At 41.0% G+C, this 21,522-nt stretch overlaps 1 protein-coding gene, 2 non-coding genes and 1 pseudogene across 4 annotated transcripts in view; 1 reads left to right on the top strand and 3 right to left on the bottom strand.

Annotated features, from left to right (window-relative positions):
* Rad50 (RAD50 double strand break repair protein) overlaps positions 1 to 21,522 on the bottom strand; it is a 55,723-nt gene that overhangs the window by 27,877 nt on the left and 6,324 nt on the right. For both annotated transcript variants that reach the window (XM_021637331.2, XM_021637330.2), the window contains exons 4-16: positions 20,929 to 21,114; positions 20,279 to 20,483; positions 17,465 to 17,593; positions 17,084 to 17,249; positions 16,094 to 16,287; positions 15,319 to 15,525; positions 14,727 to 14,909; positions 13,121 to 13,278; positions 10,900 to 11,075; positions 8,991 to 9,228; positions 2,446 to 2,635; positions 1,666 to 1,792; positions 1,091 to 1,284 (exon numbers count right to left, since the gene is read on the bottom strand). In XM_021637331.2, the coding sequence (XP_021493006.1) occupies positions 1,091 to 1,284; positions 1,666 to 1,792; positions 2,446 to 2,635; positions 8,991 to 9,228; positions 10,900 to 11,075; positions 13,121 to 13,278; positions 14,727 to 14,909; positions 15,319 to 15,525; positions 16,094 to 16,287; positions 17,084 to 17,249; positions 17,465 to 17,593; positions 20,279 to 20,483; positions 20,929 to 21,114 (2,353 nt within the window). The remainder of the gene's footprint in view (positions 1 to 1,090; positions 1,285 to 1,665; positions 1,793 to 2,445; positions 2,636 to 8,990; positions 9,229 to 10,899; positions 11,076 to 13,120; positions 13,279 to 14,726; positions 14,910 to 15,318; positions 15,526 to 16,093; positions 16,288 to 17,083; positions 17,250 to 17,464; positions 17,594 to 20,278; positions 20,484 to 20,928; positions 21,115 to 21,522) is intronic.
* LOC110548764 (small nuclear ribonucleoprotein F-like) lies at positions 9,306 to 10,093 on the top strand (annotated as a pseudogene).
* Positions 17,708 to 17,906, bottom strand: LOC132646619 (U2 spliceosomal RNA). Its single transcript, XR_009584873.1, has one exon. It is a non-coding gene; the product is annotated as a U2 spliceosomal RNA (small nuclear RNA).
* On the bottom strand, positions 18,360 to 18,465 carry LOC132646651 (U6 spliceosomal RNA). The gene has a single exon (XR_009584900.1). It is a non-coding gene; the product is annotated as a U6 spliceosomal RNA (small nuclear RNA).

The raw sequence follows: 21,522 nt of genomic DNA, 5'->3' as shown, positions 1-21,522 counted from the left end.
TCTCACCAGCCCCCAATATTGTTTCTTAGATGATAGCCAATCCATTATTTTCATGGTAGTAACAGCATACTGATTGACGGTGGTGAGGCCACACCTACTCTGGAGGAAAGCGGACTTTCAAATACTAAAGTATCGTACTCACCAGAAGTCCTTATAACACTGCTGCTGCACCTCATACACACGCACACATGCACGCATGCACAGGCACACAGCATCCACAGATTAAAACAGGGAACCTTGAAATCCTGAAACTTGTTTTGAACCTACAAAGGTATAGCCAGACACCGACATTCAATTATGAGTTCAGCACTGATATTTTCTCACACTGGGAGACAGTGGTGTGGAAAGCCAAGTACCTCCCTGTCAGAAGACCTTTCTGAGAATCAGATCTTTGGAAAACTGTGGGATATTCTGAAATCCCAGTTTCTTTTTTTCTATAAAGGGATACTTGATTATCTATCTCAACAGGGCTGGAAGATGCTCAATGTAAAAATCATTTATAACCAGTCAAGACTAGCGCAAGGTAATACTATTTTGTATCATAAGCTCAAAGTATTTAACCCAGAATTATTTAAGAAACAAAGAAACATTTATAGCAATTACTACTAAATTGACTGGATAACTTGTGCAGTGCTTTCTGAATGAGGGACTGTAATTCTGAAAACCTGGGTGAGGGTCTTTGCTTCGGTTCACTGAGGTGAAGACAGTGCTGTCTCCATGCTCACTGTACTGCAGCCTGACACCACATGCAGCATCACTGGAAGCAGTGCTAACTCATGGGTGTCTGTCCTGGATACAACACTTGGGGACAAGAATTTATATACAGCTGCAGCCATCAACTGAGCGCTTCCAGCAACATGAAACCCACTACCTAACCAGACACTTGGTTCTTTCTTACGTGACTGAACTCTTTCTTCCCAAATTCTTACTTATTAATAGCTCGCTACTCTGTCACTCACAAATCACATGAAGAATCATTATAACACTTTCACTTGATTTCCACAACAACTGAACTTCTGTCGCTCACACTAATGAGAATTTCACGTCTGAACTTAAAACAAAACAAAAAACCATGTATGCACATTCCTACCTTTATCTCTCTGTGCAAAGACTGAACTTCCGTGGACAACTCCACGGTCTGCTCCTCCATCTGCTGACGCCGTTGCAAATTCGTGGATATCTGCAGTTTCTCTGACTTCAGCTCATTTGTTTTACTCTTCAGGTGTTGAATTTGTTCCTGTTGGTCCTGTATAAACTTACGGTTCAATTCAATCTTACTGGAAACTGAACAGAAACATAATGATACAGTGGCTAATGGGTGAAGCAGAAAACACTGCTATCATCCTTGAGTTCTTGTAGTGTGGAGACTTCAGAGGCAGAATTCCAGGAGGCTCTACTGCGCGTAACGAGGGTATTCTGCTTGCTGTCCTCCCCCTGGCTACTCTTGGGTGAAGCTCACAGGGCAGGTCTGACTGAGCAAGACCCATCTAACCATCTACAATTCCAAGTCTGTTGCAGAAGGCAAGGAAACCAAGCAGAGATACTTGGAAAGAAGAGAATGAATGTACTGTGGGTCTTCCACAGAGTAGGTACAAAACTTATTATGAAATGCATGTGGAACAGCACTGAAGTCTTTGTGGGGTGTGAACAAAGACATGACATTACCTGTATCCAGTTTGTGTTGCTTTTCTTGTTTTTCCTGGTTAACCTGCTGGACAGTTCGATCCAAGTCTACCCCCTCCAGCTTAGCCGCCTGCTGTGCAATTTTCCTTTCAACATCTTTCAACTCCATCTTAAGAACAGAACAGTTACTTCTAAGAGATTTACTGCATTATCATGATTCAAACCCTTTTGCTTATTATTTTTGTGTTGGTTTTGTTTATTTTTTGGAGACAGGGTTTCTCTGTATAGCCTTGGCTCTCCTGGACTCTGTAGACCAGGCTGGCCTTGAACTTAGAGAGATTCACCTGCCTCTGCCTCCCAGACTGCTGCAATTACGAGTGTGCACCACCACTCCCAGCTAATTCAAACCCTTTTAAAGGCAAGTTTAATAGGACAAAAAGTGAAGTTAAGTTCTAATACTTCAAGTAAGGTAGATGAACTATGCCTCAATTTCCATAGTTTATGATGCTTTAAGCCTAGGAATTATACAAATCAGTTACCTGCACCTGAAAATTAGTTACTATATATGTACGTGTGTAGATATGTATGTATAAATACACACCCGTGCATACACGTATATACATACATTATCTATCTGTGGGGGGACAGGAGGGAAGGTTCTCACTTGTGTAGGCCTGGCTGGCCCTCAACTTAGAGCTCCACCCGCCTCTGCCTCTCCGGTGCTGGGATTAAAGGTGTACAACATGCCCGCACTCACATTTCACATCCAAGCCCCCACAGATCAGCTTTATTCTGCAGTAACTTTAAACTGCAGTAACTTACCTGGAACCTCTCCATAATTGTAACATCTGTCAGACATACTTTCGCACTTTCTTCTTCAGGCATTATAGTTCCCAAGAGTGTTTCTTGTTCTTCTATGTCATTCTTTAGGCGCTGTATGTCTCTATTAACACTCTGTAGTTTGTTTCTTAATTCTGGTATTTCCTTCTCCTTCAAATCAATTATGCTTTGCCTAAGAGAAAACACAATGAAAATCAATCTAGCTGATGTTTTCTCATAATTAAAGCAAGTCTGTGTTTTTGGAAGAACAGCACAGAAGAGCTGCTACTCTTTTCTAGGACATCCTGTCAGTACCTTGATGATGTCAATGTCTATTATTTGGGATGTTTACCTTATTTGTTTGGTTATGGTGGTGTTGGCTATGTTTCTCTATTGTAAAATGACTTTTTCCCTTTGTATTAAAAAATATATCTTAAGAGGGGTAAACTGAGAATATGAAACTATCCTGTTTTTCTTTCTTTGTTTTAAATTTTTTTTAAATATTTATTTTATGTATATGAGTGTTCTATCTGCATTTACACTTGCCAGAAGAGGGAATCAGTTCACATTATAGATGGTTGTGAGCCACCATGCGGTCGCTGAGAATTGAACTCATGACCTTTGCAAGAGCAGACGGTGCTCTTAACCGCTGAGCCATCTCTCCAGCCCCAAATATCCTGTTTTTCAAACATCTGCCTACTAATGCTAGTAACTGTTGATAACTGTTTGCAATAATCATTACTGGGATGTTGCCAAACAGACATTTTACAAATTAACCGACTGCACTCATCAAAAGGTCCGAGGCCATGAAAGCAACAGGAGGGCTGACGCACTGTCCTTGCACACGGATGCAGGAGCCACGGAGAAAGACAGACGCAATGCGGGACCCTGAGGCCAGCGATGAGAAGCCTCAGGAAACCCGGGCGTGGTCTGTAGCCAGTCAGCGGCGCTGCACCTGTTATTCTCCCGGGCCCAGCAACTGTGTATGGTCACACAAACTGCCAACATTGGAAGAGTCTATGCATAGTCTCGGCATTCGTTTTGTAACTTTTTTCTAAGTAGAAAATTATTTTAAAATTAAAAACTTTAAGCACTGGTCATTCTTGCAGACAACTGGGGTTTAATTCATAGCACCTACATGGTATCTAACAAGTCTAACTGTTGTTCCATGGCTCCAATGACCTCTTCTGGCCTTTATGGGCACTACATGCATGTGGTACACAGATCACACAGGAAAACAAAACATGCATACATATTTTTAAAAATCTTGTTTTTAAAAAGCATGTTTATTTATGAAAAATCCTAAATTCTTACTTAAAATTAAGTTAATATGGAAAGTTTAAAAGGTACAAAAAACCAAATTAGTTGCTAATAACAAGGAAAAAATCAGAATCCAAATGTTAGCTATTACATATTGTAACCATTACTTATTTTTAAAAAGTATACACTATGACCAAGAAATGCCAACCTGAAAATACTGTGACAACAGGCAACTTCTTATACAAAAATAAGTAAAGCAATGAAGCATTCTTACTTCATATGTACGTTAACATGAGCAATTAATTAATTAATTTCTAAAAGCTGTGGCCACAGACCGGGAAGCAATAGCTAAGAAGTGACAGTTAGGACAGCAACACGATGGCTAAGTCTTCACTTTCTGGGGACAGCTTGTGAACTAGCTGCATACATACAATGTTGTGCTGTTTTCAAAGTCACACACACACTTCCTCAGTGTGGTCCTTTCTCTTTGATGATAGCTCTAAGATGCTACAATAATTGTTCTAAAGAGAGTAAAACAAACAAAACAACAAAAAACCAACTTCCTTCCTAGAGAATGGGCTATTAAGACCTATTAAGAGCTGGACATGATGGCACATACCCAGAACCTGGAAGGCAGAAGCATGAGGATAAGGAGGTCAAGACCAGCTACATGAGACCCTGTCTCAAAACAAATAAATAAAACCCAACAACAAAAATCTGCTAGGATTCTCTAGGTTTGTTTGGTTTACATTTTCATGACATTTAACCTCTAGTTTCCACAGATTAATTTTTCTCATGGTTCACAAGTTGTTACTTTCAATAAATAAGTTACAATTACATACATCTGTAAAATGTAACCATGTTTTCCTACACACAATGTGGAAAGCCTAACTCTAGTAATTAAACTATCCACCAACTTGCTTACTGATCCCTTTTACCACCGGCCTTGGGATCAAACATGCCTCAGATATTTCATATGCCTCTGCCTTTTGTTCTTCCTCTGGGCAACTGCAACCTGACCCTCACTGATCCTCTGAGCTCTCGAGGCCCCACTCAAATGCCACCACCATAACCAGCATCACTCCCTCTACCCTTCAACTACTCCCCATTCTCTTCCCAAATATATTTTCCTCCACGACAGCGGTCACTAGCATTCTATGCATTTACTGACTGGTTTCTTAGCTGTCTCCTCCTCACTAGCTAACAAACCTCACAGGAGAACAGACCTGGCTGTTTACAGCTGGATTACCAGTCCTCGCCATGTGCTTACTAAGTGAGCACTGGCTGATGAATACACTACACTCTAGAGTAGCAGCACCAGGAGTGAATTTTATAGTGCAAAGGCCAGCAGCACACTAGGAAACATCACCTTCTTGCTACTTTACCTTTCCCAGCCATGGCCCCCTACCTACACACTTTTATGTACATATAAAGATCTATTATGTCTCTGAAGTCACCCAGATGGTATACAATAGCTTCTTTACCTATAAGCACAGCTGGAAGGAAGCACAATGGTCACCTAAGGTGCCCCTCAGTTTATACAGAGGAAACGATGACACAGGTGGGTTCACAGCATTCCTAAGGCCATTCAGCAGAGCCTGAATCAGAAATCTCAGTCACTGCTTTTCCATAGTTAAAGGAAGTCCTCCTAGCTTATTACTGCCCTTTAATCTGTTGATTTATATAAACCTAATGAGTTTCAGAATGTTTTCTCCTCTTCTGGGAGATAGGCCTTACTCAGGTCCTCACTTGGCAGCCTCAAAAGCACCTTGACTCATTTCAACGGTTCATAGGGATCTTTCATGGCTTCAGCTTCTTCTTTTTTTTTTGTTTGTTTTTCAAGACAAGAGTTTCTATATGTAGCCCTGGCTGTCCTGGAACTCTCTTTGTAGACCAGGGTGACCCCAAATGCACAAAAGATCTACCTGTCTCTGTCTCCCAAGTGCTGGGCTTAAAGACTTCGGCTTCCACTTTTACTAGACTATATGGTAGCAACACTAGCACACAGGTTAGGGACAACCTTAGCCAGATGTGGTGGTGCACACCTTTAATCCCAGTCAGTGCTCAGGAGGCAGAAGCAGGTGCATTGTTGTGAGTTGCGACCAACATGGTCTACATACATAGTAAGTTCCAGGACAGTCAGGACTACACAGTAAGACCCCGTCTCAAAAAAGAAGCAGGCTTAATGCTTTGACTCACCTTCCACAGAGATCTGAGGAGTCTTTTCTGAATACTGGCAATCTGTGACTATCATCAACAGAAAATGAGAGAAGTACCACTGTGAAAGTTTTTGTGCCCAGGTCCTAAGAGACTCAGCTGGGACTGGAGATGGTTTAGCAGGTAAGAGAAAGTACTATTCTTGCAGAGGGCCTGAGTGTGGCTCCTAGTACCAACATCAGATGCCTCACAACTATGTGCAACTCTAACTCCCAGAGTAGTCAATGCCTATGGCCTCTTCGGGTGAATGCATGTGACGCCCACTTCCCCATGTATACTGAATTAAAAATTATAAAAATATAAATCTTTAAAGATGAGAGAGAGAGACTACACAGAGCACTGGGTTCTTGTCTGTTGGAATAGTTGTATTTGGGTAACCCAGACACTTTGCTGACCAAAGGCCAGGACACATGCAGATGCCTTGTAGAGCATGCTGCCCTACAGCCCAGCTGGCCAGCAGTCAGAATCAGTCATCCTCAAGGTCCAGACCCAGCAAACCTTAGGATGTCTGCTGCTTCCTGCAGGACCCAGATGACAGCCATCCTACAGAATCATGAGAAATCACAATAAATCCCTGCTTTAATTTAATTACACAGCAGCAACTAGAACAAATGTTACCATCCTGCAGCCAGCAAAGTAATCAGAGTCACAGCCACAGCAATGATTAAGAAATGCTACTCTGTGAAGAGGAGTTGTGACAGTAGCCCTGAAATATCACACTGTTACCTTGGGCCATTGAAATATTTCAGCATCACAGAACAACTTCATGTTTTCTCGGTGTGTGTTTTCTATCAACTTTAAGTTTTATTATCTGATTTTTTTTTTTTCTAGATACTACCTTATTCTTTCTTTTCAAAGTCAATCTACTGCTGTAATCTCTTAACACCTTCTCTTTGGCTTTAACAGTCTGGCTTCTCTCTAGATGTGTACAGCGGTTTTCTACTGTTGCATAGTAAGACACCCCCAACCAAGCAGCTTAAAAGAACCTGTTCCTGCTCACAGGAAGTGTACAGGAGGACCAAGAAGCGCTCTGACATTTCTGTTTCTCTCAGGGAGATGGAGTCCAGATATTTGGCCAGGACTACAGTCATGTCAAAATCAACTACTGTGAATTCTCCTTCCAAACTCATCTATTCAGTAGAAATGGGCTTCAGTCCCCATCATGAAGACTTCTCTACAGAGCTACCTGAACATGGCAGACAAGAATAGCTGACAGCCATAGTACCTTAGAAAACATAGTCTTGCAAGGACAGGCTATCACTTCTGTCTTATTGATTGATTGCAATAAGTCCCACACAGCCCAGAAGATGACCCTGAACAATAACCTCGCTGCCTCCACCTCTGAAGTGCTGTGATGGTAGATATGCACCACCAGGTAGAGCTACTTCTGGCCTATTTGAATTTACACAGACCAATCCTGCCAACAATAAAAGAGGCAACTCCACACACCAGCACCATAGAAGCCGGCTGCCATGAAGCACTCTCCTTAGACTTTCCTCATTTCCTGAAATTCTTCTGTAGTTTTTCTGGACAGGAGATTCCAGTTTCTCTATTTCCACAGATTTTTCTCACTTTGACCTATTCAATATTGATATTAACAAGAAGTTAAGTTTTCTAAAACACTTTGATTAAAGACTAGTAGGGCTCCTTAATCACCCAGCAGGCAGTTACAACTAGGTGTAAATGTAATATAGCCTCATCTTTACAATTTAGGAAAACCAACATACAAATCATGACTCAAACCTGAGAGAACTTTTTGAGTATAATCTAGGGCAAGCTCCTCTTCTCTTTGCACAGGGTTCTCACTCCCCTTTTGCCCTTATACCTAAGTCACACAACTTCTCAAGGCTTTATATCCCCTCTCCCACCATGTTCTCATTCCTACACCCCTAGACTCCTCTCTTCATAACTAGCACATCTGTACGCACCATTTTAAAGTACTTCTATTAAACCCAGCTTTCTGTCTAACCCTGAGAGCTTGTTTTCTTAAGTAGACCATCAGCTCCTGTGTACATGGCTTACCAGGCTCTATGGCTAGACTCTATGTTCTAGAAGACACCAGGATGGAAATCAATTATTTCTTCACATGATTGTACTAAGTAACAGACTAGTAGATACATTTCTTTATATATGAAGGAGACAGGAACAACAGAAATAATCTGTGATTCTTCAAAAGTGGAAGCGACATAAAATATACTTTTTTTTTACTCTGTGTAGCCTTGGCTGTCCTGGAACTCACTATATAGATCTGCCTGCCTAAGTGCTAGGATTAAAGGCATGCAGCACCACTGCCCAGCTATAAACTATACTCTTAAAGTTGTTTTTTGGGGATGATGAGATTGTTTAGTGGGTAAAGGTGCCAGCCACTGCCTAGGGGTGGTGGCGCACACCTTTAATCCCAGTACTCAGGTGGCAGAGGCAGATGGATTTCTGTGAGTCCAAGGCCAGCCTGGTCTACAAAGCGAGTCTAGGACAGCCATACAGTTATACGAAGATACCCTGTCTTAAAAAAACAAAAAACAAAACAAAACAAAAAAAGGTGCCAGCCACCAAGCCTAATGGTCTGAGTTTGATCCCCAGGACCATCGGTGGAAGGAGAGAACAGATTCTGAAAGTTGTCCTCTGACCACAAGATTGGCATGGCATGCTCATACCCAAACTAAAGAAATAAAACGTAATTTTAAAAGTCGGGGTGTTTGGGGGGAAGGAAGCTAGAAAAATGGCTTAGCAATTAAAAGCACTGGTTACTCTTCTAGCAGACCATGATTTAGTTCCTAGCCCTCACATGGCAGCTCACAACTGTACATAACTCCAGTCCCAGGGGATCTAATACCGTCTCTTCTGGCCTCTGTGGGCACCAAGCACACATATGGTACACAGAAATACATGTAAGCAAAATATCCATACACATAAAAATTTTTTTAATTGTCTTTTGGTTCATATTTGAATTTGTGGAGTTTGGAAAATGACAGCCACAAACAGTTTGAAACATGTCATAACTATGACTCAAGCCGAGATTCAGAAAACACAGAGTAGAATTCTACACCGAGTCCATGACTACTTAGGCTCACCTCATGGGCACAAGCCCAAGCATTTCATCACGGCGCCGTTCCTTTTTCTTTAGTTCTGATTCTGTTGACTTGAGTTTATCTGGAGCAAGCCTCAGCTTGGACTGCAAGTCACTGATGACTTCCTGTAATTCAGCCTCTGTCTGAAACACTCTCTGACAGACTGGGCAACAGGACTGGTTTTCATCTGTCAGCTGAGTAATGAACTGGGAGTAAACTGCTGTGGCTCCAGCCAGCATGGCTATTTAAAAAGAAAAAATCTCTAGTCAGACACATATTTCTTCTTAATTATTATTCTTGCTTTATAAACATACCCAAATGGCTTAGTGTTGGTCAGCTCACGTTAGCAGCAGCTGCTCCAGTCATAAGCCAGCAGTGGCGGGGTCAGGTCGATGGGGTAGAACACTCACAGGAGTTCACAATAAGTTTAACCCTCAATTCCAAGTCTTTTCTCAATGGACTGACAAGAAAGCCAGTAGTGGTAAAACATGGAATACAAGGGCCACCTGGTGTCTGCAGACGGCTACATGGACACACAGCCCACAATACAGAATACCTAGATGGGGCATTGTCTGGACATCTGGGGGAAGTTCTGAAAAGTGTAATAATGTCCTTAATATCACAGGCGTTGACGAGGAGGAGGAAGATGGGGAAATGAGAGAACAGCATCTTTGGGGATGCGTGTGTGTATTTCTATACAATAAAGATTTGGGTTTTCTTTTTAAAAAATATTTATACCCAAATGAAATAAAGATTTTAAGATTTAAATCTTCCTCAGGATAGTCTATATTCAATTTGCACTAATTTTTTTGGTATCATACAAAAGCATAACATTTTACTGAGATCTTTCTAAGTGCTAGGCATTTCTTATACATGCAATCTTATTTACTCCTCCTTAATGTTCTGGATGGTGCATAGCTTTATTTTCATTTTATAGATGATAAACCTGAAACACAGGAAGGGCTCAGCAAGTCCCAAAAGCTACCTATACAGTTAGTTGTACATCCAGGAATGAGTTCAAGTCATCTGGATCCATAACAAGGTTTGAGAATCTTCTTTCTTAGGGCTCAAGGGGTGCTCAGCAGTTAACAGAGGAGCAGAGTTAGTTCTTAGCATCTATTCTAGACAGCACACAAGCACCTGCAACTCTACCTCCAGGGGAGATATGATGCCTCTGGCCTTGGTGCACACCTGACTCATATGCATATATATCCCCCCCCCCGGACACATAACTAAAAATAATTCTTAAACGGCCAGGCACGGTGGTGCACATCTTTAATCCCAGCATTCAGGAGGCAGAGGCAATTGGATCTCTGGGAGTTCCAGGACAGCCTGGTCCACAAAGCGAGTCCAGCACAACCAGGGCTCATTACAAAGAGAAATCCTGTCTCAAAAAACAAAAACAAAGAAACCCCCAAATACATACATATATATATATATATATATATATATATATATATATACACATATATATATGTATTTTTTTTTCCAGTAACTCTTAAAATATCTGATCCTCTGGGCTGGAGAGATGGCTCAGAGGTTAAGAGCACTGGCTGTTCTTCAAAAGGTCCTGAGTTCTATTCCCAGTCAACTACATGGTGGCTCATAACCATCTAGAATGAGATCTGGTGCCCTCTTCTGTCCTGCAGGCACACATGCAGGCAGAATGCTGTATTAAAAAAAAAAATCTGATCCTCAGCAGTTACCTATGAATAAAATTTCAAAAGGCAATTTACATGCCTGTAATCCCATCATTTTGGAGGCAGAAGCAGGCAGGTCTCTGTGAGTTTAAGGCCAGTCTGGTCTACAAAGTGAGTCCAGGGTAGTCAGTGCTACACAGAAAAACCCTGTCTTGAAAAATAAATAAATAAATAAAAGGCAAAGTGCCTTGATAATATAAACTGTAACTTACCTCGCTGTTTTGAGGATTTTTCAATTTCTTCTTTAAGTCTGTCTAAATCACTTTCAAAATCTTGGCTACCACAAACATCAAAGAGCTTATCTTCATAACTGGACAACTGCTCTTCCTTTTTCTTCAGCTCATTAGTTATATGATTTTTATTTTGTTCGGCTGAAGCCAATTCTTTGCTAAAATAAAAACAAATGTGGGATCTGAAAATTTAACTCTTTAGATTTAGTTTATGTGTCTGAGTGTTTTTCCTCCATGTTTGCATGTACACCATGTGTGTATCAGGTGCTCAAAGAAATTAGGAAGGGGTGTCTGATGCCCTGAACTGCAGTTAAGGTGACTGTGAGCCCCTCTGTGTGCCGGGAGCTAAACCCAGGTCCAGTGCAAGAGCAGCCAGTGCTCTTAACTCCACTGAGCCCTCTCTCCAGCTTCCCAGAAATCTGAAAATTTTGATTAAGGATGTATAAGATAAATTCTGCCAAAAATCATTAAGACCAGTTACTCTCACTATATTTTTTATAGTTCTATGCTGGGAACAGAACCCAGGATCTCAGGCATGCTAGGCATGTGCTGTGCCACTGTGCTACATCCAGCCACATTCTTTCTTTGTAAGTCAGAGGGACAAGTTGACTGCTCTAACTGAATCTTCTAGTTGAATGCTCCCCCTAGGACATTGATCCATCTGCTAACCCTGAGCATGGACCTGTTCCCAGATAAAGGTGCAGAGTTCTGCTGTGCTTCTGGGGCTCAAGGTCTTAGATCCCATATTACAGGGCTGAGCAAGTAGAAGCCACCTGCTGGTTCTACTAAGAGAGTAGCAGAGCAGTTCTCCATTGAGTCTCCGTCACAGTATTACTCTTTTTTTACTCTGAACACCTCTGTCCTTTCTTGTTGCGGTCATCTTCTTAACCCTGGGCACTCCTCCCTCCCCATACACCTTATAAGTACAACTCATTGATACCACAACTCCTCGCCAATCTCAATGCTCACGTGTTGGAGATTTTAGCTCTCTGAGTTATGACCACTAGAGTCGTGGCATTCAATGTGCTGTGTTCAGTTTAATCTTTAAAACCAAAACGAAATAAATAAATAAATAAATAAATAAATAAATAAAGCCAAAACGAACACAACAGATGAGATGTGCTTAGTACTTTCCCTGCAGGTCAATACAAACCCTGGACAAAAAGGCTCCAGGAGATACATACATCACACCGGACATATTACAGCCACAGGTAACCCAGGCGGCGCCTGCGTCCTCCACCCTATCCATTCTCCGAGAGGCACCAAACATTGCTGACCTCTCCCCTTGAGGAAAGCTCTTCACAGGGCACCCTGAACACCACTCCTCTGCCTCATCCTGGGTCCCCAAGCAGTCACCGCTTCTACTGCTGGCTCCTTTTCCTTAGCTTGCCAATGGCAATGATCCCGAGTGTCTAGCTACTGTACACCCCTTTCTTTTATGTTGTGGGGCACATACGCCATGCTGTGCATTTGAAAGCTAGAACACAACTTGCAGGAATCAGTTCTCTCCCACCATTTGGGTCCCTGAGACTGAACTGAGGTTGTGAGGCTTGGCAGCAAGGGTACCCTCTGACACATCGTACTTGCCCTCTCTGTACAGTTCTTTGATGGCGATATGGCTTATACCAATTTCATTGATTAACCTTTATAATAAACTGCAACAGCTTGCAACTTCCTGAACTTACAATGTTCTATTCACTAAAAGACCCTTCAAAACAAAAACAACAACCAAAACAAAAACAAAACAAATTTGAGCCAGGCATAGTGACATACACTTTATAATTCTAGCACTCCAAAGTTGAGGCAAGAGACTCTCAAGTTGGAGACCAGCTTAGGTTACAGTGTGAGATCCTGTTCAAACAAACAAAAAAGAAAATTTCATAAATTCAATACAGCAAAAGCCAAATCTCCCTAGAAACTTGATGAGAAATATTTTACTCTCTTATCTAACCACCAGTGAAGAGAACATCTGAGGAAGTCTGAGCAATGCACTGTTCAGAGACTGACTATGTAACTTCCAGATGTCAATCTTTTTCTAGTTTTAATAGACAAGAGGCCTCAACCACTCCCCTTACATTATACTTCAACTGCCAAAAGACAACTGAATATGACATAGCATTTCATGACAATGAATGTTTAAACAATAAAACAATAAGCAAGAATTAAAGAGATTTGTATCCAGGGTAATGTTTTAGCAACTCACTTCAGTTTGGCAAGTCTGTCCCTGGTCTGATTAATTTCTTTGGATTTAGAATGAAGCCAGTCTTCAAGCTGTTTTTTGTTAGGAAAATACCCCAACAATGAAGTTAGTTCATCATTGTGCCTAGATTTTATTTTTCTGATGTGTTCATCTTTGTCAGTCTATAATGAAAATACAAAACACAACAAAACAAATCAACTTTAAAGAGTCAAGCTTGTATCTCCACATCTTATTAAGAACAAAAATAAATTCTGGGGGCTGGTACAATGGCTCAGCATGTCAAAGCATTTGCCACAAAAGCCTGACCACTGTAGTTTACGCCTGAAACCCAACGAAGGTAGGAAAGAACCAACTCCACAACTTGTATCTGTCTGTCTATCTCTCTCTCTTAAGTTTTTTGAGACACTTTCACTCAGTAGACCTGACTGGCCAGAAATTCCCTATGTAGAACAGGCTGGCCAGGAACTCACAGAGACCCGTCTGCCTCTGCCTCCCAAGTGCTGGGATTAAAGGTGTGTACCACAATGGATGGCTATAAAGCATGTGTGTGCCCAAAAACACACATTTTAAAAATGAATTAATTAAATAAACAAATTCTGGAATGACTAGATTTTAAAAATGTAAAGTATTTAAGCAAAAAATATGAAATTTCTTAAAGCCTTGGAGTGAGGAGTGCCTTAAAAAACTATATATATATATCAAAAAGAAAATGTGTGTGTGCACTCCAACCATGGCATACACAAGCTGAAGGACGAAGGACTTTGGAGTCAGCTCTTTCCTTATATCATGAGTTCCAGGGTTCACACTCAGGTGGTCAGCCAAGCAGCGAGCACCTTTATAAACTTCAAGACATTTCCCATGTCCCAGGATGATCTTTTTAAACCAGAGTAATAATTCTAATGCGATAAAAATTTTAAACGTCTATCTTACAAGTTACAACAGCTGGGTATGATGGCACACACCTTTAATCCCAGCACTTGAGAGGCAGAGGATGGTGGATCTCTGAATTTGAGGCCAGCTTGGTCTACAAAGAGTTCCAAGACAGCCAGGACTACAGAGAAAAACTCTGTTTCAAAAACAAACAACTAAAAAAAGTTACTAAAGAACATGTTTTTGTGTTTGTATTTCTGGGCTTGATGTTATTGTGCAGTGGTACATACCTATATTCCTAGTTAGGACGTTAAGACAGGAGAATCACTTGATTCCACAGAATCAGAGGCCAGCAAGGGCAACAGGGCTACAGCCCATCTCAAAAACAGTATCAACGACAAAAAAACAAATAAGTTTTAAGCTTGAATGTCTACTTTATGGGCCTATTTTTTTGTTTTTTTTTTGTTTTTTTTTGTTTTTTTTTTTTGCTTTTTTAAAAAACAGGGTTTTTATGTGTAGGCTGGCCTTGAACTCAGAGATACAACTGCCTCTGCCTCCCAGAGTGCTAAGATTACAGGTATGCACCACCGTGTTCAGTGAGCCTATTTTTAATATTAAATTCTTATAATCTCTAAATACAAAGCCAATACCAAATCAGTACTTCAGTCTACTGACTATAAATGGAAGGTAACTACTTTAAACACCAATCAGAATGGCTAACACAGAAAGAAAATCATACTTTGTCTTTGGTCAGCATCTCCATCTGGGTGCGGGTTGTTGTATGATGATTTAATTGCTCCATCTCCTGGTCCAGCTTCCGCAAGTTCCTGTCCAGGTCGGCTTTCTCATTCTGGAGGCTTATCACCTCCGCCTTTAGGGTTTCTATGCTGTTATTTTTCTCAGCCTTGCTTAGTTCACGTTCCTAATCAATAATTTAAACAAATGCTCATTTATATATTCTGCATCAGAATTAAAATGATGATAAGCGTAATGGAAACCACCTCTCAGGCTCACTTGCTTTGAAGCAGCTCTTTCTACTATCTGGAGAATGCACTGTGCTTTCTTTTAATAAAACTTTAGTTTTGCCACTAAAAACAAAAATCATTCCTAAGAGCAAAAAAATATTACTGTTTGCTTATACCCAAAAGAGGAGGGGAAAAAAAAAACTATATATGCTTTAGGAAAAATCTTATTCAGGTTATTGTTTTATGCTGTAATGATAGAGAATTGGTAAATAAACTTAAAAGGGTCATCTCAGGATGACAGGAAAGACTTCAGAACACAAGAATCTACATGTCTTATGTAGTCACTCCATCACTTGGACAGCTTACAGCTTTTTTGAGCTCCTGGTCCAGCTCCAGAATCCTGTCTGAGGAGCCCTCCAGCTGCTGCAGCTCATTCTTCACGCTCCTCAGCTCCGTCTGCTTCTTAGTGAAGATTTCTGTTTTCAGCTCGATCATTCTTCCCAGTCCACTCTTCTTGTCCCTCATGTCATCAATCTGTTTTTGCTTCAGAGTTTCTTTTTCTGTAAGGTCGTTCTAAATGTCGAGAATGCACATTAGAAATTCTTTCATTAAGCAACTATGGAAACTTTCTTTTAAAGTAACACATACAATGAAGAAAATATAGAAAATAATTTATACAACCGTGAAAAGCATCACCCAGAGGTGATCATTAGTAAGTGTGAGCAAACTGTTTTACAATTATCCTCAAAAATAAATTTTACTTAAAACCATAGATCTCCACCATGCTCCTATTTTCATCCTTATAAATTTAAAAAAAAAAATTCTTAAAGTTTTTTTTTTTTCTTTCTCTACTTAATAGCTCAAAACTCACCTAAAAATGTGACAAAGTTGGGTTCACTTTAAAAGTTTATAGGATTCATGATAGTGCACACCTGCAATCCCAGCACTTGGGAGGCAGAGGCAGACGGATCTGAGTTCCAGGCCAGCCTGGTCTACAAAGCGAGTCCAGGACAGCCAGGGCTCTATTAAACAGAGAAACCCTGTCTCAAAAACCAACCAAACCAAACAAAACAAAAAGTTTACAGGATCACCTACTGAATCTGACACAAAAGACAGCAAACCTGGGTTTCAAGATACTTACCAAGAGCTGGCTGGCAGCTTTAGCTTCTCTTTCCTGTCTCTCTCTCACAAGCTCGTGAAAATTTTTAATCTGTCTGTCACTAAATGGTCCACGCTCAAAACCATCTAATTCAAGATGTGTTGCCAAAGACTGAATTAATGAATCTCTGGCTCGGATATGTTCTTGATGGCGATCTGCTTGTTGTTGCAGACGACCTTCATTTAAAAAAACAAAACATCCTTTTTTTAGCTGATATTTAAAAAAAAAAAAAAATTGTTGTGACGGTAGATTTACATGCAGTTGTAAAAAGTAAAGTGTAATTTCTATACACTCTGCCCAGTTTACTCTAATGGAAACTGTAAAAGTGCTGTATAAAGTCTAAACTGGTATACTGACATTGTATAAACCATCAGGTCTATCCAAATTCCCCATTGTTATTTCCACTCATTTGTGTTTATGCATCAAGTTTCTTATAATTTTTTAAAAGATTTAAAATTATTATTGATGTGTACATATGTGTTTCTGTGTGAATCCATGCTACATGTATGTGAGTGCCCATGGAGAAAAGAGGGCATTAGATCCTTGGATCCGCAGTTACAGTGGGTACTGTAAGCCCCAATGTGGGTGCTGGGAACCAAACTCAAGTTCTCTGGAAGAGCAGCAAGTGCTCTTAACCACTATGCCATCTCTCCAACCTCAAGTTCTATGTGATCTTATCCCGTGTCAGCTCATATAAGCAAGCAGCAGGATAGACACTAAACAGTTTCAACACCAGAAGGATCTTCTTATCCTGTATCCATCAGCACACTATCTTCCTCCTGCCCCTCCTCTACCCACTATCGCTAGCAACCATGAATTTGTCCACTAGGTCCCCAGCTTCGACATTCCAGAATAATTACAAAAATGGAAGCACACTGCACAGCCTTTTGAGACTGGATGCTGTCAGTGTTAGCTCTGAGGCGAGTTTTCGCGTGTGCTCTAGAAAAGGGCCCAGCGCGGCCTGCAGCTCACCGTGCTCCACCAGCAGCTCTGCCTTCTCTTGGTTGAGGAGGCGCGCTTCCTTACTCAGCTTGTCCAGCTCACGCTGACACTCCACCAAGCGCCGTTCCTTCTCCCTTACCGTTCTCTGGTGATTGTGGTATAAGTCATTCAGCTGTTCATCAGTCCCTTGAAAAACCTATGTCAAACCAAAACAGACAGCTTTAATGTACTAATATGAGAACCACCCTAACACAATGGAAATTTTACTCAATATCCATTTTTATAGTGGTATCACAAACATTAAGTTTCAAGTTTACTTTTCCTCCAAAATGTGGAGACGAAAAGGTTTAAATGAAATTCAGTATGATAATCCCTGAATTTTCAAAAAGAACAAAATGTATCAGCACAAACCTTTTCCATTTTCTGTTCTAATTCACTGTTATCTTTTTCCATTTGTTTCTTTCGGCTATCCAAGGCTTTAATTTCATTGTCAAGTCTCACTATTTTAGAAAGGTTGTGTTCAATTTCTTTCAGGCGATTCTGAAAGTAAAGGTGTATTCTACATGAATGGAATAGATTCATTTAGAAAGGGACATAAGTTACTCGAGGATCGCTTAGTAAGACACCACCATTCAGTGCTGACAGCAGCCTGTGAAGGAGTCACTAGGAACACGATGTGAAGCGCTCAGGACACCATAAATCCCATACCCTGCTTCCAACAACTTCCACACAAGTAATCTGTTCATGAGGCACTGACAGCTATGGTCTGTGGAATGCCACATCTGAACTCTTTATGCTAAACTGCTAAGAACAGATACTACACTTGATCTTAGTCAAAAGACCAAGAAGCGATTTAATTAGTATTTAAGTATACATGTGTACATGCTGAAGGAGCTCATACAAGTGCTGGATTCGCTAGTGCTAGAGTTATAGGCAATCGTGAGCTGTGTGATATGTATGCTGAGAATTGAACTTGGATCTTCCACAAGAATAGTGAGCCCTCTTAGCTGCTGTGCCTTCAATCCAGCCTGTAAATGCCACATTCGTAAGAACAAAATTCTTAAATGGTTAGTTTATTGGTCCTACAGCATTATACATGATAGGCAAGCAGTTTTTTCTTTTTTAAATTATTATCATTTATTATAATTTATTCAATTTGTATACCAGCTGTGGCCCCTCCCTCATCTCCTCCCAAACCTACCCTCCCCCTTCTACCCTTATGCCCCTCCCCTAATCCACTGATAGGGGAGGTCCTTCTCCCCTTCTATTTGACCTAGCCTATCAGGTCTCATCAGGACTGGTTGGAAAAAATATGGAACGTTTCACGAATTTACATGTCATCTTTGCACAGGGGCCATGCTAATCTTCTCTGATCATCCCAATTTTAGTATATGTGCTGCTGAATCGAGCACGATAGGCAAGCATTTTAACATTTTATATAGTGTTCGGCCTACATGTATGCTTCCACAACAGAAGAGGGCAATGGATCTCATATAGATGATTTTGAGCCACCACGTGGTTGCTGGGAATTGAACTCAGGACCTTTGGAAAAACAGCCAGTGTTCTTAAACTCTGAACCATCTCTCCAGCCCCAACCCAAACTTATTTTTCTGGTTGGCACAGAATGTCTTGTACCCCACACGGGCTTTAAACTCACTATAAAGCCAAAGATGACCTTGTATTTTCAATCTTTCTGCCTCCATTCATCAGGTGTGCCAGGCATACATGTGGAGCACAAATATACATGCAGGCAAAACACCCACTCACAGAAAATAAAAATAAAGAAAAAATAACGTAAATTATACTAGTAAAGTATTTTATGTTCTGTACACTAACAGGTGGCATGTTATCTCCACAGGAACTTCCTTTACTTTGTTCCCTTCTATATTCCCAGAAGTGTTTAATGTTAGCTAAATGAAACAGATTTGAACCAAGTAATATTACAAATGATAATGGTCATATCCCTGATTAACCAGTGATGGAACCAGGAGTGTTCCAGAGACTACTAGGTACTACTCTGACTGTAAGCCCACAGGCTAAGCAGACAGGCAGAAGACTTGATCAACCTAGACAAAACTGCACAGACCAGGCTGGTGTGGCGTTACACACCTGTAATCCCAGAGCGCAGAAGGTAAAGCAAGAGAATTACAAATCGTTTATCATGGTGACAAAGCGAAAGTGTATCACAGACTCAAAAAACAAACAAACAAACAAACAAAACCAAGAATGGCCCAACCATTAGGAGGTAAGACTGGACTGCTGGTCCTCCTTGGGCCTGCAGACTGTCACATGGATATCCAGCACACAGGAAGCAGTGGGCAAATGCTACTAAATGCATGCAGTTCCCGAAGGCCTCTCTTACAAACCACAGGGTTCAGCTTCTGCCCTCATCCGGGCTCTGAAAGGTCGGGAAGAAGATCCCTTGATCCAAGCCCAGGATTCTAAGGTCAGCCAAGGCAAAAGCTAAGCTCCTGCTTCATGTGTAAATATGTAACACCCAGAAGGCAGAAAAAGAAACAACCAAAGCCAATATGTATGAAAATGCCACAAGAAAACCTGATTATATGTCAGCTGGTAAAAGAACAGCAGAAGGCTTAAAAGGCTATACTGATTTGCATATATATAGATGAATTCCAGATTTTGTACAATGTCAAGAACATCCTTAAAAATCAGAAAAATTCTCTATAAAGACATGTCAATTTGGAAATCTGAAAAAAGAAAACTGTGAAATCAGACCTAGCTATAGCAGTGCTCAACACCTGGGGACCGTGCCAACCACTTACTCACCTTTTTGCTCTCAAATCCAACCTTTCCAGGCATTTAAAGGCCAACTAACCTGGGTGTTGGTGTGGCAGGACAGTCAGGGCTACACAGAGAAAGCCTGTCATGAAAAACTAAACCAACCCAACCAACCAACCAACCAAACAAACAAACAAGCAAGTACTTCAGGATTAAACGATATCATGGGGTGAGGGAAAGGATTTCTTCTTAGTACGCTGGATAAAAGCTATTGCACACCATGGTAAATACAATCAGTAACTGTTGTGTACTTGTAAACTGCTGAGAGGACAGGTTTTAAGTGCTCCTATCACAAAAAAGATATGACAATGAAAATGTTAATTAGCTGGCTTTCCCCATCCGTATAGCAAATACTTAACACTAAATCATATTATATGTCATACACATACAGTTTTAATTTGCCCATAAAAAGAAAAAAACAATTACCTTCAAAGGCTCAAGTTCATTCTCATAGGACTTGACAATTCCCTGTGAAGCTGCTAACTGGGCTTCCTTATTAGTAATCTGATCACGAATCTCACACGCTTTTTCCTTATTTTGCTTCAGATATTTCAATTCTGTTTGACACTCTTTTACTTTCTGGCCTTGTGTCTGTCGTACCTGTCGAAGTGTATCTAAGGCTTTAATGTACCTTTGAAGATATGAAATAAAAGTAAAACTTCTTGCTAATTTACAATAGAGCATAAGGCAAACATTAATACTACATTTTGAGTTAATAACTTGAAAAATGTTTATGACATCAGGGCTAAGTGAAAAAATTACATTTATTCCCAGATGAACGTGCAGAGCAAGAAAAGGAAATACGCCCAGTGGTTTTTACTTGGTGAAGCAGTGAGTGCTGAGCCTTCTTACTTTTATAAAAGAGCACCTGTTGGCCACGGTGGCATTATCTAAAGCTCCACATGCTGGTGAGCAGCGACGCATGAGGGCGGCCCGGGCAACACAACCAACAGAAACACCTGGCTGGGTGTGACGACGGTGAAACACAGGTACTGGGCACAAGGACCTGGCTGGGGCATGGCCACACAAAATAAGCCCGACTAAAGACTTCCCAGGGGCAGCACTCAGTTACAAACCTCGTTGCTGAAAAGATCTCATCAAACTTTTGCTTCAGGGCCTTTCCTTCACTTAAAGGCCAGTTGGAGTCTTCTTGGTGACAGAAAATAACGTTATTCAGCACAGACTTAGAAACCCCAAGACAACTTATCATTTCTCGGTCAATTTCTGCACATTTGGAGCTGAGACTGACTTTTTCGCCATGCCTACAGAAAGCGAGAATCAAATCTATCAGTGAAATGACCTTCCGAGGTCCCTATTCTGTTTAACCTTTCAAGCTTTCTCTTCTGTTGGGCAGCCCTCATCTGTCTGCAATTGGCCACACACTTACTATGTAACCAAGAACGAGCTTGAATGAGTTAGGAACCATCCTATCCCCAACTCCCAAGTACTGGGATTACAAGGGTCCGCCACCCAGGCTATGTGGTACAGGGGCTCTCCCTGAACACTGTGCACTAAGCAAGCTCTCTACAACTGCGCCACATACTCCGCATTTGTGATTCTTCCACAGCAAAACAAAATGGTCATTTACTGGTCCCACTGAAATCGCGTCCTCTAAGAGAACTCTTGGAGCTTGGGAGAAAAACTGGTTGGTGAAGTGTCTGCCACCTGGC

The sequence above is a fragment of the Meriones unguiculatus genome, chromosome 11, assembly GCF_030254825.1.
Source record: "Meriones unguiculatus strain TT.TT164.6M chromosome 11, Bangor_MerUng_6.1, whole genome shotgun sequence".
Classification (NCBI taxonomy): Eukaryota; Metazoa; Chordata; class Mammalia; order Rodentia; family Muridae; genus Meriones; species Meriones unguiculatus.
Note: the sequence above shows the minus strand (reverse complement) of the source record. Positions and strands in the feature narration are given on the sequence as shown.